The sequence below is a fragment of the Trichechus manatus genome, unplaced genomic scaffold, assembly GCF_000243295.1.
Source record: "Trichechus manatus latirostris isolate Lorelei unplaced genomic scaffold, TriManLat1.0 scaffold00002, whole genome shotgun sequence".
NCBI lineage: Eukaryota > Metazoa > Chordata > Mammalia > Sirenia > Trichechidae > Trichechus > Trichechus manatus.
The window spans coordinates 16,863,070-16,888,374 of record NW_004443938.1 but is presented as its reverse complement, the minus strand read 5'-3'; the positions used below and the strand labels follow the sequence as shown (position 1 = coordinate 16,888,374).

The following is a 25,305-nucleotide window of genomic DNA, read 5'->3' as shown; positions in this document are numbered from 1 at the left end:
CCTACCCCCCCGGGACGTGCCACAAGCCCTTGCAGATGAAAAGGCCCACCCAATCTGAGAGGCAATCTATTGGGTATTTAGAAAGCAGAAAGAGAAGAGGTCCGTCTTCCTTCAAGGAGCTCTGGTGGCGCAATGGTTAAGCACACTACTAAAAGGCTGGCAGTTCAAACCCATGCACTCAGCGGAAGAAAACCTGATGATCTGCTTCTATGAAGATTACAGCCAGGGAATCCCTATGGAGAAGTTCTACTCTGTCACATGGGGTTCCTGCAAGTCACAATTGCCTCGACAGCACCCAACAACAGTTTAACATTTTACTGTGTTAGTGCCTGAGAGGTAACAGGACGGCACAGAATCAGAGAACCCGCCCTTCTTTTCTGGTGTAAGAATTTGCACGCTTTCACTTAAAATCAAAAAGCAGCGAGACAGCCCTATAACGTCACCCCTCCTGGCCTGAGTCCTTGCTCAATGCTGGCAGCACAGCACGCAGCACATGCCTCCAGAGCAGTGATTCTTATCCCAGAGCAGCCCTGAGGGGCATTCAGAAATGACAAGAAGGGGAGTGTCTTTGGTTGACACTCTGAACGAAGGGCAGCACTACTCAGCTTTAGTGTATGCAGCTCAAGGATTTGAATGCTTGGAGCATTCCCCAAGGAAGAACTGTCTTGCTCTAAAGGGCAGCAGACCCCCTGGGATAGCGGTGGGAGAGCTGAAGAGACTGAAAAATGGTAAAATGTAGCCTTCTTCTGACCTAGAAATTCCACTCCTAAAAACGTGCAAAGATCTTACTGAAGCATTATTTATAATTGGAGGAAAAAAAACAGAAATAATGCAAAATGTTCACTAATAGGAGACTGAATAAATAAGCACTATAGCCATAAGAGAGCCCTGGTGGTGCAGTGGTTAAGAGCTCAGCTGCTAACCAAAAAGTCGGCAGTCTGAACCCAGCAGCCACTCTTTGGAAACCCTATGGGGCAGTTCTACTCTGTCCTATAGAGTTGCTATGAGTCAGAATTGACTCAACAGCAGTGGGTTGGTTGGTTGGTTGGTTTTAATAGCCACAGATAATGAAGCTATTTTAAGAAAAAAAATTTCTAGAAAAACATAGCATACTGTTAGACAACATTCACTTCACACAGTATCACTGAACATCTATTTAGTCCATTTTGTACATTTTTTTTAAGTGTATAGTATATAAACATGGGAACAACCGGAAGATTCACAGTGACTGTTCCAGTTGGAGAAGCAGATTCAGGTAAGTTTTATTTTCTTCTTCCTTCTAGATGTTTGACACTATACTTGTTTTGCTTTTGTAATCCAGGGGCAAAATTACTTTTAAAAAATATCCATTGTCAGAAGGCCACATGCTGTATGACTCCATTTACATGAAATGGCCAGAAAGGGCGAATCCATAGAGACAGAGCGTAGATTAAGTAGTTTCCAGGGGCAGGGGCAGATGGAGAGTGACTAGTAACGGGTATGGAGCTTCTTTCTGGAGTAGTGAAAATGTTCTGGAATTAGACAGTGGTGTCGGTGGCACAACTTTGTGAATATACTGAACACCAGGAATTGCATACTTTAAAAGGGTGAATTCTATCTCAATAAAGCTGTTCTTAAAAAAATGAAGTGTCCATTGTGCAGACACCTTTCATTGTAAAACAATCATAGTAAGAAATATGTAGAAGGAGGGGTGGGGGGCCAAGTATTTTTCCATTTCTCACCTACACACTCCCAGACTACATCTCTCAGTACCTAAAGGGAAGGAAAAGCCTAAACCCAGGCTTCAAAGTGTGGCAATGAAGATGTTAACATTTCTAAGTCTAAACAAAGGACAGCCCTGCCACCTGCTGACGGCTCCACAGATTTTCATAAACCAAGGTCGGCTGTCTTAAACCACAGACAGGCACCTTCTCTTGTTCTCACTTTAGCACAATCCAGGTGATGCAGGGATTCAGGGGACAACCTTTACCAAGTCCCCTACAGATGTCAGAGTTGATCAGGCCTCTAGAATTTTCTTCTTTTTATTACCTAACGCCAACTGTACTTGAACTTTTCACCTGCTCTGTTTCAGCCCTGCAAAAACAATGTCATAATGTGTTCCCAGTGTTGATAATCCAAGGTAATCTGACGAAGATAAGAATATCTTTAAACATTCCCCTCAAGACTAGGGTAATAACCAGTAACTTTGATTACAGGGAAAATAAAATGAAATTTCTTTTCAAATAGTAATTACTCTCTAACACTAGAAGGATTTGAGAGGGGAAAAAAAAACACGTTTTTTATTAGAGTCAGAAATCAAACTGACTCTAATAATAAAAAACCAAAACTCGCTGCAGTCAAGTCAATTCCAACTCATAGTGACCCTACAGGACAGAGCAGAACTGCCCCACAGAGTTTCCAAGGAGCGGCTGGTGGATTTGAACTGCCGACCTTTGGGTTAGCAGCCGAACTCCTAACCACTGCGCCACCAGGGCCCTGACTCTACTAATAATAGTCATAAAATTCAGGATAAAATTACTTAATGAACAATTTATTTCTACTGTTTACAAATGAGATCGTTAATGTCTGCAGCCTTTTTAAAACACATGATACTAATCAGGGTATTTTCAATCACTAAGATTATATCAATCTGCCATTATTGAATAAATAGATGTCAGCAGTCATCAGCAAATCTGATTTTAGAGGTGAGAAAATGGGGTTCAAAAAGGCTCAGTATTCTATCCAGTTATTGTAACACATTTATGAGTCCCTGGATGAGACAAACGTGCTTGGCTGCTAACCAAAAGGTTAGAGGTTCAAGTCCACCCAGAGGCTCCACAGCAGAAGGCCCTGGTGTTTTACTTGCAAAAAATCAGCCACTGAAAACCCCGTGGAGCACAGTCCTACTCTGACACACGCAGGGTCGCCAGGAGTCAGAGTTAACTTGCCGGCAACTGTTTTTATAGGAGTGGAGCTGAAATTAGGGCCTGGGTCTTTCCACTCCGTTTTTGCTTTTAGGTTTGTTTAAATGAAACTTACCTTTCTTCCCACGGCCTCGAGGTCTAGCAAAAGGGTCTACAATTCCCATCCAGCTCCCATCTGCAGGCATGGACAAAGGCCGGGGCTTGCCTGCACAGGGAGACCGGGAAGGAGACACGGTTGGCGAGTTTATGGGCTTTAGCGAATCCCCCCATTTATGTGTAACTTTGATCCCACAGTAAAACAACCCCGTAAGCAGAAGCGATAACATACTTTAAAAGAAAGAATTTCAAAGCACTGTATTTCCATAGCAAGCAATGAAGACAGAGGCATGCTACAGAGTCTGCATGTCTACAGAGCAAAGGCAACTCCAAAGTCAAAACCCAGGCACTGAAGTTCAAACTGTAATGTGATCTCCTCCAGCTGGGCTTGGATGCCAGGCAGAGTAAGGACTCCACGAGGCTCCATTTGAGGGAGATGAATTAAAGGTCTCATACTTAGCATTTCATTGAGGTTTATGTTTTCCCCGGATTAACTTTAAAGTCTACCAAATTCATCCAGCAGATCCAAATAAGAAAGGGGGTGGGGAAGTGAAGCAAAAGCAACCGGCAGAACAAAACAAACACTCGGAAACCTACCGTAAGATTGTGTTTTCTCTCTCATTTTTGTGGGCAGGAGACTGGTTTCCGCAGAATATCCAGGCAACTGATCGGAATCGGCAATGGTAAATCTTCGTCTTCGGCTCTCCTGGTCCAAGAAGGAATTGGGTGACTCTGAACCCTTAGGACCAGGCAACGGTTGTTTGCACTTACTGAATCCTCCGTGAGCAAAGCTCCCCTTCTCATCCCTGGAAGACAATGTGCAATAAGTAAGTTGCTTACAAAGGTCCTCTCATACTGAAGAATTGGAGGGATCATAATGTGACCAGCACACATGAAAAAACTGAAATCCTCTTTTTTCACTGCAAGAAAAAGCATTACCTTCTCAAACCCAGTTGCCCCTCCAATCATATGTTGTGTTGACTCATGGCCCCCTTCCAATACATACAGGTCATATTCAATAAGAATTAACACCATGACCCTATTAAACCAAGACCAAACCCATCGCCATCGAGTCAATTCCAACTCATGGTGACCCTATAGGACAGAGGAGAACTGCCCCATGGGGTTTCCAAGGAGTAGCTGGTGGATTCGAACTGCTGACCTTTTGGTTAGCAGCTGTAGCTCTTAACCATCGAGCCACCAAGGTTCCATGTTAAGAAAGAGTAAATGCCATTTTTTCGTATATGTCTAAACGCTACAAATGTACTCTTGAGAACGTAGCTCTATTTCCCTGGGTTTCTGTAGTTGCGTTTCCTATTTACTACAAGACATCACAAGTTAAGGCACAATCCTTTGAACCAGTTCCCTTATGCCAAGAAGAGTATCTTTGCTAAGATCCAGTGAAGAAGATTCTTGATGAGTTGTTAAATTTACAAATTATGTCAAAAAACACAAAGGAGCCTTTTGTAATCCCCAGTGGAGAGTGTCTACTTTCTGAACTGAGTATAGAAGCTGGCAAAAGTTGGATCACCAATTCCAACCTAACTCTATCAAAATGTCCGCTTACAATAAAACTTAAAATTCATTTTAACTGTGTTCGAGTTGCCAGCTGGTTAAACTTTTTGCATTTACTGTTCCATTAGACAATCACTGCAAAAGATAGTAGACAAAATACAGAATTAACTAAGTCCGAAGACTATCCAAAGCTCAGCCTTGCTTCCATGTTATATCCCTGCATTCCGAGGTGAGCCTGCTACACCACACCCGTCCCCCACAAATCTATCTCCTTCTATACCTTTAAACCTGATACTTAACTTCCCCATTCACTAAGCTTTCATAACTCAGTACTTGCTTCTCTGTAACCCATTTGCATTTTTTATTCCACAAAGATATCCTTCATTGGTGTGTATGTGCGCGTGTGTGTGAGCATGTTTCCCCCAAGCGGATTAAAAGCTCCCGTTGGTGCAACAGTTAAGCACTAGGCTACTAACTGAAAGGTTAGCAGTTTGAACCCACCCAGTGGCTCTATGAGAGAAAGATCTGGCGATCTGCTCACACAAAGATTACAACCTAGGAAGTCCTATGGGGGAGTTCTACCCTGTCCTATACCGTCACTATGAGTCGGAATGACTCCATGGAACCTAACAACAATAATATACACACTGGTTTTCTGGCCACTGCTTCTGTGACCCCTTACTGAGGCCCCGACAAGCACATTCAGGGTCAGGAGTGGGCGGCAGGGGGAGTGTCATCCTACAGTTTCTGACAGAACAATCCACACGTTTGGTTATCAGTGAAATTCTACATTCTGTATGTGTAAGACCTCCAACTCCACATGACTCTGGTCTGTGAATACAGGGCCGAGTGCTGTCTACCAACCAGAATGCTTGATCACTTCAGGTAACTTTTCTATGTGCTATAATAAATAGCGGATAAACAAAGACTCAGAGAGAGGAAGATGATGCTAATTCTTCTCTGCACTCGGGGAAGAAACACAATAGAAGCAAATAGCTCAGCTCAAAACAAACAAAAACAAATAATTCCAATACAAAGTAAAATGTCACTACAAGTCCAGCCTGCAACTTTGTCTTTGAATGATTATAGCATGAGTATGTATTTCTCAATTTATTCTTGAACAACTGATTAAGACATTGGAAGTTCTCTGGGGGTAAAGACCAGGTCTGTTTTGTGTAAGACAGTAACCCAGTCCCAACAATCACTAAATATGCTTTATCAACATATGTGAATACGTGAGTTGATATAAATAAGCCTAGATTCCATACCTAAATCATGCCCCACACACGATCTGCCATGACCATCCTCATTATACTGTCTCCTACATATAATGTTTCTTAAGAGTCATTAAGAAAGCAACTCTTTTTAAGAATTTATGATCACACACACAAATATGGACACCCTACACCTCCATTCACTTTTTTTTTAAGTTCCATGAAGAACACGTCTCTCTCAGTAAAATACAGTGGTAACTATATCTCACAGAATATTTATTATCCTCCTCTGCAGAAATGATTTTACCATACAGTTAATGCAACTTAAGCTGCAGGCCCCTCAAACAGTCCCCAGGAAGAGTCTTTGCGATATGTATCCAAGGGCATATGTTCTCGTAGGTTTTTCAAAAGTAAGATATTTTAATATTCTTTCCAAGTCCTACAACACCTAGACTTGTCCCTACACTTACCCTAAAGTACGTATGAACAGAGTTTTTTAACAGAAGCATAATACTCGGCCCTGCCACACTGCAGTTAGCAGCTTCCTCTATCAAGCTCCTTGCGGTCTTCACACCACCTCTTAGCGTCCGCATGAACAGGAGATGTGCCCACCACGAGAACGGACACTTACGTACCGTGGAGAATACGGCACAGCTGGTGGAGGAGGGATATAAAGGTCCAAGATGGCTGGTTTCTCCTTCTTCAGCGAGGCATCCATCATGCTCTCCGGGGACTGTGTTGTTGTGGGCGGAGGAGAGGTCTGAAAGGAGAGCAGGCAGCAGGACAAATGGTGTAAGAGGGGTGGAGGCTAATGCAATGATGACACCGAGTTACCTCTCCCCCTCCTCTACCCACCACCACCCGTGTGTAAACAAGGCAAGGCCATCCATGTGTTTGCAGTTGTAGGCAACACTCAACTTACATGATTCTTTGAGACACTCAGAGGTAACTGAGACTTCTTTGAAAGACTAGATGCACAGTAGGTCAGTGGGAGAATTCCTGCCATCCGTGCGGGAGACCTGGGTTCTATCCCGGCCAGTGCACCTTATATGAAGCCACCACCTGTCTGCCAGTGGAGGCTTGCATGTTGCTATGATGCGAAACAGTTCTCAGCAGAGCCTCCAGGCTAATATAGACTAGGAAGAAAGCCTGGAAATCTACTTCCGAAAATCAGCTAATGAAAACCCGGTGGATCACCGATCCACAACTGATCACGAGGATGGCGCAGGACTGGGCAGCGTGTCTTTCCATTCTGCGTGGGTTGCCATGAGTCGGGGACCGACTTAGAAGGCAGCTAGCAACAACGGATACACAGTGATGAAAAGTACAGGCTCAGGAGCCAGGAGCCAGGGCATAACTCTAGCTCTGGGCAAATTACTTAAACACCCCTGCCTCAGTGTCCTTCTCTGTAAAACAGCCATACAAACAGTACCTATTGCACAGGGTTGCTGTGAAAATGAAAGGAGTTTGTTCATAAAAATCACAATGCTACTACTGATTAGGAGTGTGGACGCAGGAATCTCACTGTCTGGGTGTCATCCTGCCTATACCTCGTATTAGCTGTGCATCTCTGGGGAAAGTACTCAATTTCTCTGTGCCTCATTTATAAAACAGAAATAAATGCAGACAAGAACAGTACCAACACAAGGTAGCCATAAGAATTAAATGCAATAATACAAGTAAAGGGCTGAGGACACAGCTTAGCAAATAGTACTGTTTAATTTCACATAATATACATATACACATACACACAAGTTAATTTTAAAAACTTAAAATCCACACAGCTTAGTTTTACGTATGTTTACTGGTCTCAGAAGGAACCCTGGTAGCACAATGATTAAACACTCTGCTACTAACTGAAAGGTCAGTGGTTGGAACCCATTGAGTGGCTCCATGGGAGCAAAGACCTGGCAAGCTGCCCCCATAAAGATCACAGCCTAGGAAACCCTACAGGGCAGTTGGAATCAACTTGATGGCACACAACAACAATAAACTGGTCTCAGAGCACCTATTTTCTTAAATTTAGTTTGAGACTTTCAGTCTGATCCCTTCTACAGTCTAACAACAACACAAAAACATTTTTCTGGTTGGCAAAGGAACTGCAAGGAAAAGCTTATAGTCAAGGCATCTGACTGGCGAAAGCCAGCAGGAGACACTGCGTGAGACCTGTGCTAGGTTGATATAAAATGGTACCTCTTAATTCCTATCTGGGGTCTCTGGGTGATGCAAACAGTTAACACATCTGGCTGCTAACTGAAAGGTTGGAGGTTTGTGTTCACCCTGAGAAACCTAGGAAGAAAGGCCTGGCAATCCACTTCCAAAAAATCAGCCACTGAGGTATCTTGGGTGAAGGGTCAGACAGTACACAATACAGGGGAAACTAACACAACCTGTACAAGGAAAGGTCATGGAGGCCCCATGGACAGATCCAAACTCCCCGAGGGACTGAGTTGCTGGACGGAGGGCTCTGGGGACCATGGTCTCGGGGAACATCTAGCTCAATTGGCATGACACTACTTATAAAGATAATGCTCTACATTCTACCTTGGTGAGTAGTGTCTGGGGTCTTAAAAGCCTGTGAGCGGCCATCTAAGATACTCCACTGGTCTCATCTCTTCGGGAGCAAGTGAGAATGAAGAGAACAGGATACAACGAAAAGATTAGTCCAAAGGACTAATTGTCCACAGCTACCAAGACCTTCACCGGACTGAGTCCAGTACAGCTAGATGGTGCCCGGCTACCACCGCTGACTGCTCTGACCAGGATCACAACAGAGGGTTCTGGACAGAGCTGGAGAAGGATGTAGAACATAATTCTAACTCACAAAAAAAAAAAAAAAAAAAAAAAAAAAGACCAGATTTACTGGCCTAAAGGAGACTGGAGAAACCCCGAGAGTATGGCCCCCAGACACCCTTTTAGCTCAGTGGTAAAGTTACCTTCGAGGTTCACTGATCAGCCTGCGAGTGGACAGCCCAGTAAAACCATGAGAGTAACGAGGTACAGGAGTCCAGTGACAAGGCCCAGAAGGCAGAAGGGGAGTAGGAAGCTGATGATAGGGAACACAAAGTAGAGTAAGGATACTGTTGATGTGTTGTGAGACTGTTAACCATTGTCATAGGGCAACATTTGTAGTAACTGTCAAATGGGAGACTATTTTGTCCTGTAAGCCTTCATCTTAAGTAAGAATAACAGCATAATTAGAAGAGCATAGTCAATGTCACTTAAATGTGTATGTAAAAAAAATTTTTGAAATGGCATATCTTTGGCTATGTGTATTTTCACCAAAAAAAAAAAAAAAAGTTGAGAATTTAGAGGGTTAAAATGTTGTGGGGTTGTTAACCAATGTCATAAAACAGCATGTGTGTTACTGTTACATGAGAAACTATCTGTTCTGTAAGCCTTCACCTGAAGTACAATAAAATATCAAAAAAAAAAAAAAAAAATCAGCCACTGAAAACCCTACAGAGCATGGTTCTACTCTGACAAACATGGAGTCGTCATGAGTCAGAATCCTCAACAGCAACAGTTTTGTTTTGTTTTGTTTTAATTCCTATCTAGCCTGGGTTGTGATGGAAAACGTCCCAGAAATGAGAATGTGAGCTAGATTCTAAAGATTGGAAAGACTGCCAGAAGCAGCCACTGGAGTTTCACAGAGTAACACTGAGGCACAGAGAGACAGGGACTTAGTCTTTACTCTCCCATAATGTAATCTCCACGGTCTCAACATTCGCTGCTAACATGCCATCTGTCAACTCAAAAGGTAACCAACGAGCATCTCAGAACATCAATCTTGGAATACATGTGGAAACCTGAGAAGCAAAAGTAAAGTGGAGAATTTCCCCAGAAGAGCCACTCCCTGAAAATGGAACATTACTCAGCCAGAAAGAGAAATGAAATCCTGACATACGCTACAGGATGGAGGACCCTTGAAAACTTTATGCTGAGTAAACAGACAGTCACCAAAGGCTAAGTATTGTATGATCCAACTGACATGAAATAGCTAAAATAGGCAAACGTATACAGACCTAAGATTATTAGTGGTTACCCGGCATGGGAGAGGGAAAGGAAAGCACAATGTGGAGGGACACTGACTTCTGTTAAGGGTGACAGAAAAATTTGGGAACAATGAAGGGTGATGGTTGAACAACATGATGAACACCTTTAATGTCACCAAATTGTACATGTGAAGTTGAAACGGCGAATGTTTTGTTACATATATATTTACCACAATAAAAAAATAAATCATTACTCTGTATCAAGAACCCTCATTTACCAGGATTGTGGCCTAAAAACGGAATGACGAACACCTTTTCAGTGGCAGGACAACACTAATGATGTTGAAAAGAATTAAAGAGACTCCCCCTTTCAGGAGGGGTGGGCGCCAGGCATAAAGAACACTCAAGAACAAAGTACAGAGAAAAGCCCAGGGCAGGAGCTGAGCAAGTCTACAAAGAGCGTTTGTCTACTAGAGCTGACATTCTGAAAATATCTCGGACACATCAAAAGAACACTCAGTAGCTAAAGAGTAAAACAGCCTCTTGGCGCTTTGACGGTGACGCTCTCCTGGGTCAAAAGGAAACACTGTATGTCTCTAGCCCTCACATCGCCTCTTCCCTAAACCACACAGCTCTTGGAACCTGGCAGGAAGGTAGACAAAAGCAGAGAAAAAGGAAGAGTGTCCCTTTGAAGGTGAATTTCCAGAAGTCAAGAGACTAATGCTAGCCTAGACTTCAAAATAATTTCCTCCCATCTTCTGAAAATATCCGCTTGAATTTCCCTCTATTACCTCAAACTCACATATGTCAAAAATAGCTCTTGTCTCTGCCTCCCAAAGGGCTCTTCCCTGACTTTCTAATTTGTCACTGGCTCACCACCCACGTTCACTGTCACCTTTGACACCTGCTTCTCCCTCGCCATCTTCACCCTTTTTCTAATTTGTCAACGCAAACAACAAGGACATTGAGGCTTAGAAAGATTGAACACCTTGTCTACGGTCCCACAGCTAATACGTGCAGAGCTGGGATCTGAACTCAAAGGGGTCAGCTCCAGAGGCACCCTCTGAACTGCCGCACTGTGATGCTTTGTGAATCCTTTTGATGCCTCTTGCATTCGTGTTTGAGTCGCCACTGTCACCAGCCTTGCCCAGGACTACATCACCCCATATCTAGAATTATACAGCCCCTTGGTGTTCCTTATATGTAGATATGAACACAAAAGACAATTGTCAGCCTGTTACCTAGAGATGAAGTCCATGCTCCTTAAAAAAAAGCCCAGTTGTTGTCAAGTTTGATTCATGGTGACCCCTTGCGTCAGAGTAGAACTCTACTCCACAGGGAATTCAATGGCTGATTTTTCAGAAGTAGATCACCAGGCCTTTCTTCCAAGGTGTCTCTAGGTAAATTCAAACCTCTGACCTTTCAGTGAGTAGCTGAGCTTGTTAACCATTTGCACCATGGTGTTATTTTTAGATCCTTCCTGTAAGGAACACATGTAGATGCATTCCCAGTGCTCGATATGTCACTGTGTCCAAACTGATGGTCCAAGCTTTCTATTTGAAGAGGTACAACAAAGCCATGGTCAGTTAAGGATAGATTTTAATCTGAATCTTATAAAAGAGCATGAACATATCATTCCTTTTCATTCGGGGTTCAGGAAATAAACACAAAGGACCAATGGCATAACCAGAGGGGCTGTCAGTGAGCATGGTCCACCTAGGTAGGCAAGAAGACGGTTCACTGTTTGTTATTGTTGTTGTTAGGTGCCGTCAAGTCGATTCCAACTCATAGTGACCCTGTGCACCACAGAACGAAACACTGCCCAGTCCTGCGCCATCCTCACGATCATTGTTATGCTTGAGCCCATTGTTGCAGCCACTGTGTCAATCCATCTCGTTGAGGGTCTTCCTCTTTTTCGCTAACCCTGTACTTCACCAAGCATGATGTCCTTCTCCAAGGACTGATTCCTCCTGACAACATGTCCAAACTATACACTGTTTGTAGAGAATTTAAATAATAAAACTCACTAAAGGTCCGTCTGCTTTTTATCACCATAGGCTGGCAATTCTAAACAATGTCAGTGATAAAATCCTCTCCAATGAGGAGATTGTTCCTGCCACGTCCACCCCTGCCTTGGTTGTTGTGTGCCATCAAGTTGATTCCAATCATAGCAACCCTTTATGACAGAGAAGAACTTTCCCATAGGGTTTCCTAGGCTGTTATCTTTATGGAAGCAGATTACCAGGTCTTTTTTCTCTCTGAGCGCTGGGTGGGTTGGAACCACTGACCTCTCGGTTAGCAGATGAGCACTTAACCATTGTGCCACCAGGGCTCCTTGGTAAGTCACTGCTAATAATGCCACTCTATGAGGTCTCTCTAAGATTAGTGTTCATACTGTATACATTTATACAAGTGCTTGAAATCAGAGACAAGAATGAGAAAGAACTTTCCATAATGTTGGAAATGCCCACATCTGCGCCATACAATATGGCAGCCATTAGCCAGAGGTGACTATGAAGCACCTGAAATATGGCTACTGTGACAGAGGAGCTGAATTTACAATTTTACTTAATTTAATTATTTAAACTTAAACAGTCACATGTGGCTAGTGGCCACCAGACTGTTCAGTGCAGCTCTAGAACTTCTATTTTCACATAAGCAGGATTATCACATAATTATACACACGTAAACTGTAAATCCCTGAAACCAGTCACCTTCGAATTTTAATCTTCCTTTTCAGAGACAAATCAAACATTCAATGTTGCTTCTGTGCCGGTGTTAGGTGACGACTTCCAGCTCACATTACCTGCACGAGAGGGGGCTTCCACCGTAGGTTTTTCAGAGGAGCAGGAGCAAAGTTGAAGGAGCCTGTGGGGCGCTTCTTAAGTAGTAATACAACTCCCGTGGGGTTCTCTCTCAATTTTCTCACCAGATTTTTTAGCTGCCATCCCACCTTCAAAAAAAAAAAAAAAAAAAAAAAAAAGAGGCAAGGGGGCTGACTCAAGAAGAATGAAAAAAATTAAATCTATGAATTTATTCCAAGAAGTTATGGGCAAATAGGTAGATACAAATATGTTCACTTTAGCACTAGTTAAGAGAGTGGAAAATTGGATGTAGACTGCAAATTTTAAAAATTCAAACAGAATGGCCTTGGATTTAATAAAAGTTCTAACGAGGGATATTAAATCTTACGTCTCAGTAGACAAGCTCACCACAGTTTGCTGATTAACTTGAATGACTTCGTCGCCGGCATGGATCTTCTGTGACCTGTCTGCAGGAGACTGTACAGAAAAAGAGAGACTTGTCTTAATTTTGTAAACCCTCTCTTTTTGCTTCTACTCCTTCTTTCTTTCTTCTGCAGACAACAAGCAACGGAAATGAAGTTGTCTCAGGGAATATAAAACAGTATACTTTCGTGCCCTGTGACTATGTGGTCTATAGAACCTGGCACATGAATACGGAATTGTCCATCTTATTATTACTAATAATCTGTCAGCAAAGGCGCGCTCATTTAACCTAGCCTTGGGCATCTAGACACACTACTGAAAATCACTAGCTGAGAAAAAACATCAGTGCATCTAAACAAGTATCACCATTAAAATGAATCTTGTAAAAGCTGACCTACTGTTTCAACATGTCAACATCATCCTTATTAACTCTGTCATCCCATTTCCTCGGGAACAATTATTAAAACTAAGTCTTATATTTACTCAGTCTTGTTTTACTTGCTATCACAATGCTACTAAAATAGCATTAAATACTCACTATTAAATATTATTAAACTAGAAAGACGTTGGCAACAGAAAATTTATTTCCTTAGAGAAAATTAAAGGTTTTCTTCCGTTTTTAGGTTGAATTCAAAATGAATGAGTTTTCAGTGTCAAAACAAAATCCAGACTTTGTTTCTCCCAAATAATACCTAGCAACAAATTTGAAATACATATATATATATTTATAAAAAAAGGACATAATATATTTGTCAAATACATGTCTGTAAGTATTTCTGTTCATATAAGCAACCCAGAACTCCTTTTGTTTAAGACAGCGCATATGACCAAAAGGGGAGGTCAAGGATGAACCTCTGATTTCTAATTATAATCAAATGCTATCTAGGCCAGAGTATTTTATTTTGTAACTTGTGTAATCTTCAGACAATTTACAAGTATCCTAAAAAACAGCACCTTTGAACGCAAGGAGGGGGCAACAAGTAAAACTCAGGACACACCTGCCAAGTTTTCTCACCCAACTGCTGTGATAGGCTCAACAAGAAAGGAGCAAACAGCACTTAACTGGAGAAACATTCCCTCTGGTTTATCTAGGTCCAACGCAAGGCAGAGAACTGTGACAGTTATTTTTAAAAATCTCTAACCTGTTGCCATAAAAACCAGAAGCACCTCACTTGAGAGATGAGCAATGTGTGTACCACAGGGAGATGGCACTTAACAAAAAATGAATTTATCTAGGCTCCTTTTTTCAAACTTTGGGTGTCAGATGCTTTGCCCATCATTACAGACCTACTTAGATGGATCTGATCTTGATTAGTGCAGCCCAGTTCATTTGCCTGGGCTGAAGCATGAAAGAGGTATTTGTTTAAGGTAAGTTTCACTTTATACCCACCTTACACCCTCAATCCACATTCTGAGATGTCCCCAAGACCAGGAGGTCCCTGTTTATAGATGTGCAATCTTAAAAAACAAGCCCCGATGTCCTGAGTTGACTTCCCTTCCTAAGGATCCTGGGGCATTCATTCCGCAAATGTCCTACCAAGTGATTAAGACCTGTGCTTGGCAGAACACTGGTCAAGACAGAGATTAATACCAAGATTCCTCCTAGAGCAATAGCTCTTGCCTATCTTCACCACGAGCTGGACTACTGAAAAATGATGCCTATTCTGGTTTGGCTGCAGAAGGGTGAGGAGCTGGAGAAGAAGGTACCCATTCTTCAGAGGCTAATGTGGTCTTTGCCTAATCTCGGGGCAGGGGTACAGGAGTATGCCTGGGGTCATGTCAAGATTCCTGTCAAGGTCTTGAGCACCATCAGAAAAGAAGGCAGATAGAGAATTACCAGATATTGGTTACTCTGACATTGGAAGGATCCTGGCCTCTCAGGTAACCTCCAAAATAAATATACTGCAGGCCTCAGAAAGCCTGCTGGCACTGCTTCAGACTGGAGTTCAAGATAGAGGAGGAGGAGGAGAAGGAGGAGGAGGAGGGAGACAATTCCCGTGGGAGTGCAGTCGGGTGACTTCCATCCACTCCCATCCCATATAGGCTTCCAAGAAAACATCCTGACTCTGAAGTCAGGTGACCTTAAGTGACAACCAGGAAGCTGTCCTGGAGAAAATCCATGTGCCTTCCGGTAGTAATACAGCAGTGCTCCCCATGCCTATCCAAGATGGAAACTGCTTTAAGAAGACTGGATAGAGTCTGGAACTGCACAGATCTGGCTTAGGTCAAACAATGTGATCACCAAAATGCTAGATGCAAAACTTCAACTCTTTCAAAGCAGCAGCGGCCTTAGGGTACACTGAGCTTCTGCAAAGGGTGATGCGAAAATTTGGAAATGGATGGTGGTGATGGTTGAGCAACATGATAAACACAACTAATATCATTGAATTGTACACATGAAAAATGTTGAAATGGCAATTTGTTACATATACATTTGCCACAATAAAAAATAAAAACAGAAACAACAATCACAAACAATGTACTGAGTAATACATGAGTATGTTCTTGTCATGGTTCAGTTGCCATGGACCCATGTCTCCAACAAGGATAAGGTGTGAGTCACAGTATGTATCATGCGTTTTTTTCATTAGCACCATCCTAAGCCTAGGAGCAGAGCTTCTTGTGCTGTTGTTCTTGCCTCTCAGGTGACTTGGTATAAAAATTCTTAGTGCTTCTCATTGTATTCTCATTGTAACTCAACAGAGAATGCTTAAAAGGCACTACCACCTTCACTCATTCGTCTGCCAGAACTGCATATTTTATTTATAATTCATTGGCTGCCTTAAGCTATGTCATTCTCTTACTACAAAAATCAAGTGTTTGTCGCAAACCCTAGTCAAAGATCAGGACATTTTATTTTATCAAAAGACTTAGTAACAAAAGGTCAAAATCAGACATGTATTTCTACCGAACAGATTGCACAAGCAGTTAACAAAATTTCCTCTAGTTTTTAGGATTTTTTTTCCTCTTGTCTTCCTTGATTAAATAGTAGATAAATTCCACAGACACGTGCTTCTTTGAACACGGACCCAGGGAAGCTATGCAAACATTCTTAGCTTCGCATCAGTGTCAATCAAAAGTTGGCCATATTGTAGGTTACAAGAAGAAAGCATTCAAATATCCCTACTTTACACTAATTCAAAATGTTTGAGGGGCTAAAGAAAAACTCTACATGTAGCAGAATTTACAGAAAGAAATAAACAACGTACAAAAGTTTCTCACTTTAGAAACAGCCCTGCTTTTTCCTCTCAAAGGATGGGGAGGGGGGAATCTAAATTTCAATATCTTGCCAAATATTATGAAAATACAACTCTATAAAAAGAATCTGTCATGTAAAAATTCCAAAATAGCTGCTTTGGTAACAAACATACATTCCATTAAACAATAGCAACAAAAAATTATATTTCAGACAGGGGGTCACCAATCCCAGCTCTTCAAAGAGTGATTCTCAACAACAAAGAGACCGTTGTTTTTGTGTTGATGATTTCACACTTTCAGGGTGCAAAACGAACAACCAACACAAGGATGGGGGTAAGAACCAGGCAGGGTCTGTGAACAAGAGCAATAGAGGACAATTTAAATAATAAATTGACGACAGTTGGTGATAAGCTGGGCTCTATCAACAGAAATAAACAAAACAGGCACCCTCGCTTTCACTGCATACAATAAAACAACAAACACACGTTAAAATGGAAAGTAGAGAGAGCTTGTGTCAAATTTTCTTAAACACACACTAGCCTTTAAATTGAATGGCTCTCCACTTACATTTTCTGTGGTTCCAGTAATTACATGCAATCCATCATAGGTTGACTTGATGTACATGCCCTAGAGGGAGTCACAAATATATTAGCTCATTACTCCAACATTCAGAAATATAGCTCCAAGTGAGACTGGAGCTTATAAAACATTAAAGGCAGACCCCACAGAACAATGCTCGTTTTTATGCCTCTCGAAACACCGTGAAACGAGATCCAAAGGGCAATGAAGGGAAACTAAACAAACTGAAGACCAGTAAAGAAATCAGAAATTCGATCTCTTTGATATTATCATTTGTGGATCCACTGTGACACAGAACTCTGTCGTAACTCTAGGGACTTGGAAGAAACCTTCTCGGACCTACTGAATGAGCAAGCTTTTCAAACAAGGACTGTTCTTTCCTAACCATCACTTTGTCTGTCATTGTTGTGTGCCGTCCAGTCGTTGAGTCAACTCTGACTCACAGTGACCCTACAGAACAGAACAGAACGGCCCCATAGGGTTTTCTAAGCTGTAGTCTTTATGGGAGCAGATCGCCAGGTCTTTTCTTCCATGGAGCTGCTGGTGGGTTCGAACCGCTGACCTTTCGGTTAGCAGCCAAGCACTTTAGCCACTGTGCCACCAGGGCTCCTTTCTCTTTGTCTAGTGACACAATATATTCATTTAAATTTAGCATCATCAGTAATTGCAGAGAGACTTATGCAAGCCACTAATAATCCATGCCAGGATGTATTAGTGACATGGTTCAGAGGGGAAACAAATTAGAAACAGGTACCCCTAAATGTTACCTGTAAAAAATCAGTTGCTGTTGAGTCAATTCCAACTGGTCAGCCCCATGTGTTCCAGAGTAGAACTGTGCTCCATAGGGTTTTCTATGGCTGTGGTCTTTTGGAAGTAGATGGTCAGAAGCTTTTTCCAAGGCATCTAGGTGAGTGACGGAGCCCTGGTGGCACAGTAGTTAAGAGCTTGGCTGCTAACAAAAGGTCAGTAGTTCGAATCCACCGGGTGCTCCCTGGAAATCCTATGGGGCATTTCTACTCTGTGCTATAGGGTCTCTATGAGTTGGAATCGACTTGACGGCAACGGGTTCAGGTGGGTGGATTCAAACTGCCAACCCTTCAGTTAGTAGCCCAGTGCTTAACTGTTTGCACCACCCAGGGACCCCTGCATATTAAGGGGAGCCTAAAGATGAACGTGCTGCTTCCTAGAAGCCTAATAAGCAAATTCAAAGGCGAATGCCATATCACCAAGAAACCATTTCTGTGGTGTTACATACCACGTGTTAAAAATTTTTAATTAAACTGTTATAAGATGAGGAAAGAGCAGAAAGTAAGATAGGGTGAAAAGTAGCCACACAGCCTGGCATCTGTATTGTAATACTGTAGATCTTCCACAGAAATCGTTTTGACCCTGACCTTGCCTTGCTCATCCACCTGCAGCACTTTAAAATGAGAATCTCATCAAGTACTAACTCCTTCAGGGCCCTCCCCATTCTTCTCACACCCTGATCCTCCCACTCTCAGAGAAGGTGTATCAGCTTCTCTCCTACATAAGGTACTCCCCTGTCCAGTGCATTTGCTTGTACAACCTTCCATCTGAAATAGCAACCCCATTGCTGTCCACTTGGGGCATTTACCTGCTTCAAAACCTGGCTCTAAATTCACCTCCAGGAAGTCTTCCCTGTTTAAACTTCATCTACTATCATTAGTCACTTACTTGGAAGCCCAGCAGTATCCATGTGCTTATGTCTACTTATTAAAATGCTGGCTTGTCAACCTTTGCTTGATTTTTGTTTTCCTATTTAAGAGAGGGATCTGCCTTAACATCTCCCCATAGCTGCCTACACAGCAGGCACTTTATCCTCCTCCTCCTCATCTTCATCATCAATCCCAGCAACAGTAGCTGCTACTATGCACCCAGCACCTGGCTGTCAGCATCTATCAACTAATTCAACACTTTCAACAGTCCTGTAGGGCAGGTGGCATCCCTGGGGGGTGTCAACAGTTAAGCACTCAACTGCTAGCTGAAAGGTTGGTTATTTGAACCCAACCAGAGGCGCCTTGGAAGACAGGCCTGGCAATCTGCTTCCAAAAGGTCACAGCCTTGAAAACCCTATGGAATAGTTCTACTCTGCACATATGGATCACCATGAGTTGGAAACAATTCAAAGGCAACTAACTGCAACAACAATGGGGAGGTCATTATTAACCTCTTTTGACAGATGAAGAAACTGACGGGTAAATAGCTTAAGTCACTTGAGGGCTGGGAATATTAAACTTGGCTCTCTCTATCTCAAAGGCCTTAGGCCCTAATCTAATCAGTGGGCCTCACAATTTCTTCACTTAAATTTCAGCAAATTAATCATATAGCATGCATGCCATCTTGGTACTGGGAGATCACCTGAGTGTTTTCTCAGGGCCTGTTACTATACAGCTCATATATTACGCAGCTCATACATTACTTATGAAATGTCTCTGAACTTTGTTGAAGAATCATTTTCTCCAGCCAGCCCCTTGTCACATTCATCCTATGTGCTAATAGAGACTTTCTGAACAGATTTTGGTTTTTTTACCCAGAAACCATCTTTCCTTTGTGTAAATGCTTTACGTCTCCTTGCATTGCTAAGTCCTAAAACTAAAACTGTTAAAATAATTCCTTCTAGATGTGAGCGCACAGTTCTAAAACTGCATTTATTTTTATACTTGGAAGATAGAAAACCAACCAACACAGTTCAAGGTGGTTTAAGTTCTAAACTCCATAATGGAAGACAGTCTACTTTAATTCTACTAAGAATTAAAGGGGGAGCAGTATAGAATTTTAAGAAAGAAAAACTTTTAATAAATGGCAATGTGTGTTGTTATTTGAAAATGAAGCACGTGTCAGAATTCTTACCAGGCCTTCCCCAGGTTTGATGTTGGGCAAATGGACTTCCTCCAGACACGCACACTGGTTCATGAGAGGGTCCGTGGTAGATCGGATTGTTTTGTCACAGATGCCGTTTAAAACCTTGACCTAGAATTGGAGAGAAAGAGTCAGAAAAGGTTCAATCATTAACCAAGTTTATCTAAAGCTGAGTTTTAAAGAAATGCGCTTTATGTATAATCTCTAGTTATGGTTGGCAATCATTTGAGTTATACTGCCCCATGAATGCAAAGCATTTAGAATCTGTATTTGCACTCTGTGGGAATAGTGCCACTATTTCAGCTTTGTTTAAAAAGTACAGCTTTTCTGTGAACTTATTTATGACCACTGAAGGGCACAGTCCAGGCAGAAATCCCCTTTCAGCAGATAAACAGAAGCATCTATTCCCAACCATCTGTGTGGCTGTTTAGTGATCACTCACATTCTTCAAACACCAAACATTGCCAAGGTAAAATGTTTTTTTCCTGCCTTTTTTTTTTTGTTGTTGTTGTTGTTTGTTTTTTTAATTAACAGACTATTTTTCAGAGCAGTCTTAGGTTTATAGAAAAATTGTACACAAAGGACAGAGAGTTCCCAGATACTCCCCAGCCCTGCACAGTTTCTCCTGTTATCACCATCTTGCATTTAGTGTAGTATATTTGTTACAATTGATGAACTAGTACTGACTCGTTATTATTAACTGAAGTCTGCAGTTTATATCAGGGGTCACTCCTTGTGTTGTGTAGTTCTGGGGGTTTTGACAAACGCATAATGTCATGTGTCCACCATCACTGTATCACACAATAATTTGTTGCTGTTGTGTACCATAAAGTTGATTTCGGCTCACAGCGATCCTACAGGACAGAGCAGAACTGCCCCATAGGGTTTCCTAGGCTGTAATCTTTATGAGAGCAGATTGACAGGTCTTTTCTCCCATGAAGCTGCTGCTGGATTCAACCATTAGCCTTTCGGTTAGTAGCCAAGTGCTTAACCACTGCGCCACTAGGCATCCTACAGTAGTTTCACAGTGCTCCACTTATCTATCCCTGCCCCAACCCCTACCCCAGGGTGCCTGGCAACCACGATCTTACTGTCTCTATAGTTCTGCCTTTTTCAGAATGTCACATGGTTGGAATCACACAGTATGTAGCCTTTCCAGACAAGCTTCTTTCACTTAACAATGCACATTTAAGATTCTTCCATGCCTTTTCATGGCTCATTCCTTTTTATTGCTGAAAAATATTCCATTGTATGATTATATCAGTTTGTTTATCAGTCTACCTATTAAAGGATATATTGGTTGCTTCCAATTTTTGGCAATTATGAATAAAGCTGCTATAAACATTCGCGTGCAAACTTTTGTGTGAACTTAAGTTTTGAGCTCATTTGGGTAAATACCTAGGAATGTAGTTGCTGGATCTTATGGTAAGAGTATGTTTAGCCTTGTAAGAAACTGACCAACTGTCTTCCAAAGTAACTGTACCATTTAGCATTCTCACCAGCAATGAATGAGAGTTCCTGTTGCTCCATATCCTTGTCAGCATTTGGCGTTGTCAGTGTTTTGGGTTTTAGCCATTCTAATGGGTATGCAGTGGTATCTCACTGTTGTTTTAATTTGCAATTTCCTAATGAATGATGAGATTGAGCATCTTTTCGTATGCTTATATGCCATCTGTATACTTCGTTAGTGAGGTTTCTGTTCAGATCCTTTGCCTACTTTTTAAATGAGTTTTTTTTTTTTTTTTAGTTTGAAGAGTTCTTTGAATATTTTGGATACAAGTCCTTTATCAGATAATGTGTTTTGTAAATATTTTCTCCCAGTACGTGGCTTGTCTTTTCATTCTCATAACAAAGTCATTCGCCCAGCAGAAGTTTTGGATTTTAATGAAGTCTAACATTATCAACTTTTCTTTCACTGACTTTGCTTTTGGTATTGTATCTAAAACAATTGTATTGTGTTGTATCTAAAACTCACTGCCAATACCATGGTCACAGAGATTTTTTCCTATGTCATCTTCTACAAGTTGTATGGTTTTGTGTTTTACATGTAAGTCTATGATCTCTTTAGTCATTACTCACATTCTCCAAATATGAAACAGTGAGAAGGCAAAATTTTAAAGAGACAAAAATGAAGACCCCTTTTAAGTGGCCTCCACAAACAAATCGCAGTGCTCATGTGCAGTTACTTCCTAAATTCACCTAACCTTTCAAAATTAAACCACCAAAGAAATCAAGAAACTACAAAGAGGGATCTTTCTTTCCAAGGGAGAGAATCCAGGAAGTGACACTTTTTAAATTTCTCCAAGTTGGTGAGCCTCCCTATTTATGGAAAATATATTTATAGCAATTTCATTGCTAAATTCCTCAACATCAGTGGGAGGAAGGCCTTATCAAAAGAGCACAGCCTGGTTTATGTCAAAAGGAGGAAGTGATGATGAATAGCTTCAAAATGCTCTTTAAACATTCACAGTGCATCCCACCTCCATCGTGAGGTTTTTGCCAAGATTTTCTTTTTTGTTTCCCTAATCAAAATGGTCCTCAAGTAAAATTTTCAGATCAGGTTAACCCTGATTAATAGGCTAGCTAGCAATTTAAGTATAACTGTACCCTGATGAAATGTTCGTTGTTGTTGTTAGGTGCTACTGAGCTGGTTCCGACTCACAGCGACCCTATGTACAATAGAATGAAATACTGCCTGGTCATATGCCATCCTCACAAGTATTGTTATGTCTGAGCCCATTGTTGCAGCCACTGTATGAATTCATCTCTTTGAGAGTCTTCCTCTTTTTCACTGACCCTCTACTTTACCAAGCATGATGTCCTCCGCAGACTGGTCCCTCCTGATAACATGTCCAAAGTATATGAGACAAAGTCTCACTATCCTTGCTTCTAAGGAGCATTCTGGCTATACTTCTTCCAAGATAGGTTTGTTCGTTCTTCTAACAGTCTATTCAATATTCAGTATTCTTCACCAACACCATAATTCAAAGGCATCAATTCTTCTTTAGTCTTCACTGGCCAGCTTTCACATGCATATAAGGTGACTGAAAACACCACGGCTTGGGTCAGGCACACCTTAGTCCTCAAATTGACATCTTTGCTTTTTAACACTTTAAAGAGGTCTTCTGCAGCAGATTTGTTCCATGCAGTGCATCTTTTGATTTCTTGACTGCTGCTTCCATGCGCGTTGACTGTGGATTTGAGGAAAATGAGATACTTGACAACTTCAATCTTTTCTCCATTTATCCTGATGTTGCTTATAGGTTCAGCTGCGAAGATTTTTGCTTCCTTTATGTTGACGTGTAGTCCATACTAAGGCTGTAGTCTTTGATCTTCATCAGTAAATCTTCACTTTGAGCAAGCAAGGCTGTGTCATCTGCATATCACAGGTTGTAAATAAGCCTTCCTTCAATCCTAATGTCACATTCTTCTTCATATAGTCCAGCTTCTTGGATTATCTGCTCAGCAAACAGACTGAATAAGTCTGGTGAAGGGATACAACCCCGATGCACACCTTTCCTAATTTTAAACCACACAGTATCCCCCTTGTTCAGTTCGAATGACTGCCTTTTGGTCTATGTATAGATCCCACATGAGCACAATTAAGTGTTTTGAAACTCCCATTCTTTGCAATGTTATCCATAATTTACGATCCACACAGTCAAATCCCTTTGCATAGTCAATAAAACACAGGTAAACATCTCTTTGGTATTCTCTGCTTTCAGCCAACATCCATCTGACATTAGCTATGATATCCCTCATTCCACATCCTCTTCTGAATCTGGCTTGAATTTCTGGCAGTTTCCTGTCTATGTATTGCTGCAACTGTTTATGAATTATCTTCAGCAAAATTTTACATGTGTGTGATACTAATGATATTGTTCAATAATTTTTGCATTCCATTGGATCACCTTTCTTTGAATCGGCATGTATATGGATCTCTTCCAGTCAGGTGAGTAGTATCTTAGTTATCTAGTACGAGTAACACTAGATAGCCAAAATAACCAGGTAGCTGTCTTACAAATTTCTTGGCACAGACGAGTGAGCACTTCCAGCATTGCATCCAATGAAATGTTTAGCAGGAAACAAATAAACAAAACAGAGACCAACATCCCTAAATTCCACATAGGAATTTTCACACTAGTTGTCTGTCTGTCAAATATCTTTCCACCTAAATTAACAGAACCACATCCCAAAAGCCAATATTTCAAAGTACAGCTGAAGTAATTAGCTGCGATGAACTTAATAAATGTGATCCCCACCACCTTTAGAAAAGGAATTTTACAAGAACTTAGAATGTATACTTACGATGTTTAAAACTTTATCCTCCATTTCTGCTACAAGGCAATCCTAAAGAAGTGGAAGAGAGGATGAAAGTGAAGTATAAGAGCTAAAAATGTTCAAAAACTTAGGCTTAGCACTAAACATTTCTTTTACTCTGATAAGTTTTCTTATTTTAACAGTTTGAAATCGTGCACAAGATAATCTCAACATTTTTTAGAAAGAGCTTACTTTCCTTTTTCTCGTGATATTGCGAAGATTAAAAAACATAAAATGGAGAGGGAGTGCTCTAGGAATGTGATGCCAGCTGTCATCTTCACCCTGTCAACCAACCAGTTGTCACTGAGTCAACTGGTGACCCCATGGGTTTCCGAGTAGCACTGTGCTTCCAAACAGTTTCCAATGGCTGATTTTTTGGAAGTAGATTGCCAGGCCTTCCTTCCTAGCTGCCTCTGGCATCTCAAACTTTCAACCTTTCAGTTAGCAGCTTGAGTGTGTTAATCATGTGCACCACCCAGGGACTCCCCAAAATTCTAAAAGTTAAAAAAAACCAACAAACTGATTTCCTTCAAGTCAATTCCGACTCATAGTGACCCTCTAGGACAGAGCAGAACTGCCCCATAGGGTTTCCGAGGCTGTAATCTTTACAGAAGCAAACTACCATATCTTTCTCCCACAGAGCGGCTGGTGGGTTCGAACTGCTGTTTGCAGCGGAGCACTTAATCACTGTGCCACAAAGACTCCTTCCTAAAAAGGTCATGGCTTAGTAAATTATAAGGTAAGGCCGACGAAAGGCAGCACAAAACACTTACTGCAAAATCCACACCATGTTAGCCACCAAAAGTAGGTGCTGGGCAAAATTTCACGGAAAAGAAGTTCCTGGAGCCCAAGATGGTCCTGACTTTCCCCTCCCACTCCACCCCCACCCCTGAGCAGGGCTGGACCTGGGAAGAGGGGGCAGAGTTGGAAGGGAGCTGGCACTGCTTCTCTCCTAATGCTCTGCACCTCCTCGACCCGAGGAGTACCATCCAAGGAACCCATCTGACAGATTACATAGTTTGGAAACCTAGAAATATCACTGAACTGATATCCAGCTACTGCTCAAACGGTCCAAAAAACCAAAACACCAAACCCATTACTATCAAGTCGATTTCGACTCACAGCAACTCGATAGGAGAGAGTAGAATTCCCCCATAAGGTTTCCAAGGAGTGGCTGGTGGATTCAAACTGCGGACCTTTAGGCTAGCAGCTGTAGCTCTTAACTACTGCACCACCAGGGCTCCACAGAGTAGTAAACCAGAAGTTAAAAGATCAAGAAACCTGACCATGGTTCCCAAATGTGACCCGGGCTCAGCAGTAGCAGGCCACCAAGCCATGAGCCTTTAGGTGTGGGCCTGCTTATAAGAATAGCTTTCAA

The 25,305-nt window shown here is 41.7% G+C and overlaps 1 protein-coding gene across 2 annotated transcripts in view; it reads right to left on the bottom strand.

The window, feature by feature from the left end:
• Positions 1–25,305, bottom strand: part of CNKSR3 (CNKSR family member 3) — a 115,163-nt gene that overhangs the window by 6,642 nt on the left and 83,216 nt on the right. For both annotated transcript variants that reach the window (XM_004368813.2, XM_023728919.1), the window contains exons 5-12: positions 23,916–23,957; positions 19,599–19,718; positions 16,716–16,775; positions 12,936–13,004; positions 12,530–12,676; positions 6,364–6,488; positions 3,597–3,805; positions 3,019–3,108 (exon numbers count right to left, since the gene is read on the bottom strand). In XM_004368813.2, the coding sequence (XP_004368870.1) occupies positions 3,019–3,108; positions 3,597–3,805; positions 6,364–6,488; positions 12,530–12,676; positions 12,936–13,004; positions 16,716–16,775; positions 19,599–19,718; positions 23,916–23,957 (862 nt within the window). The remainder of the gene's footprint in view (positions 1–3,018; positions 3,109–3,596; positions 3,806–6,363; positions 6,489–12,529; positions 12,677–12,935; positions 13,005–16,715; positions 16,776–19,598; positions 19,719–23,915; positions 23,958–25,305) is intronic.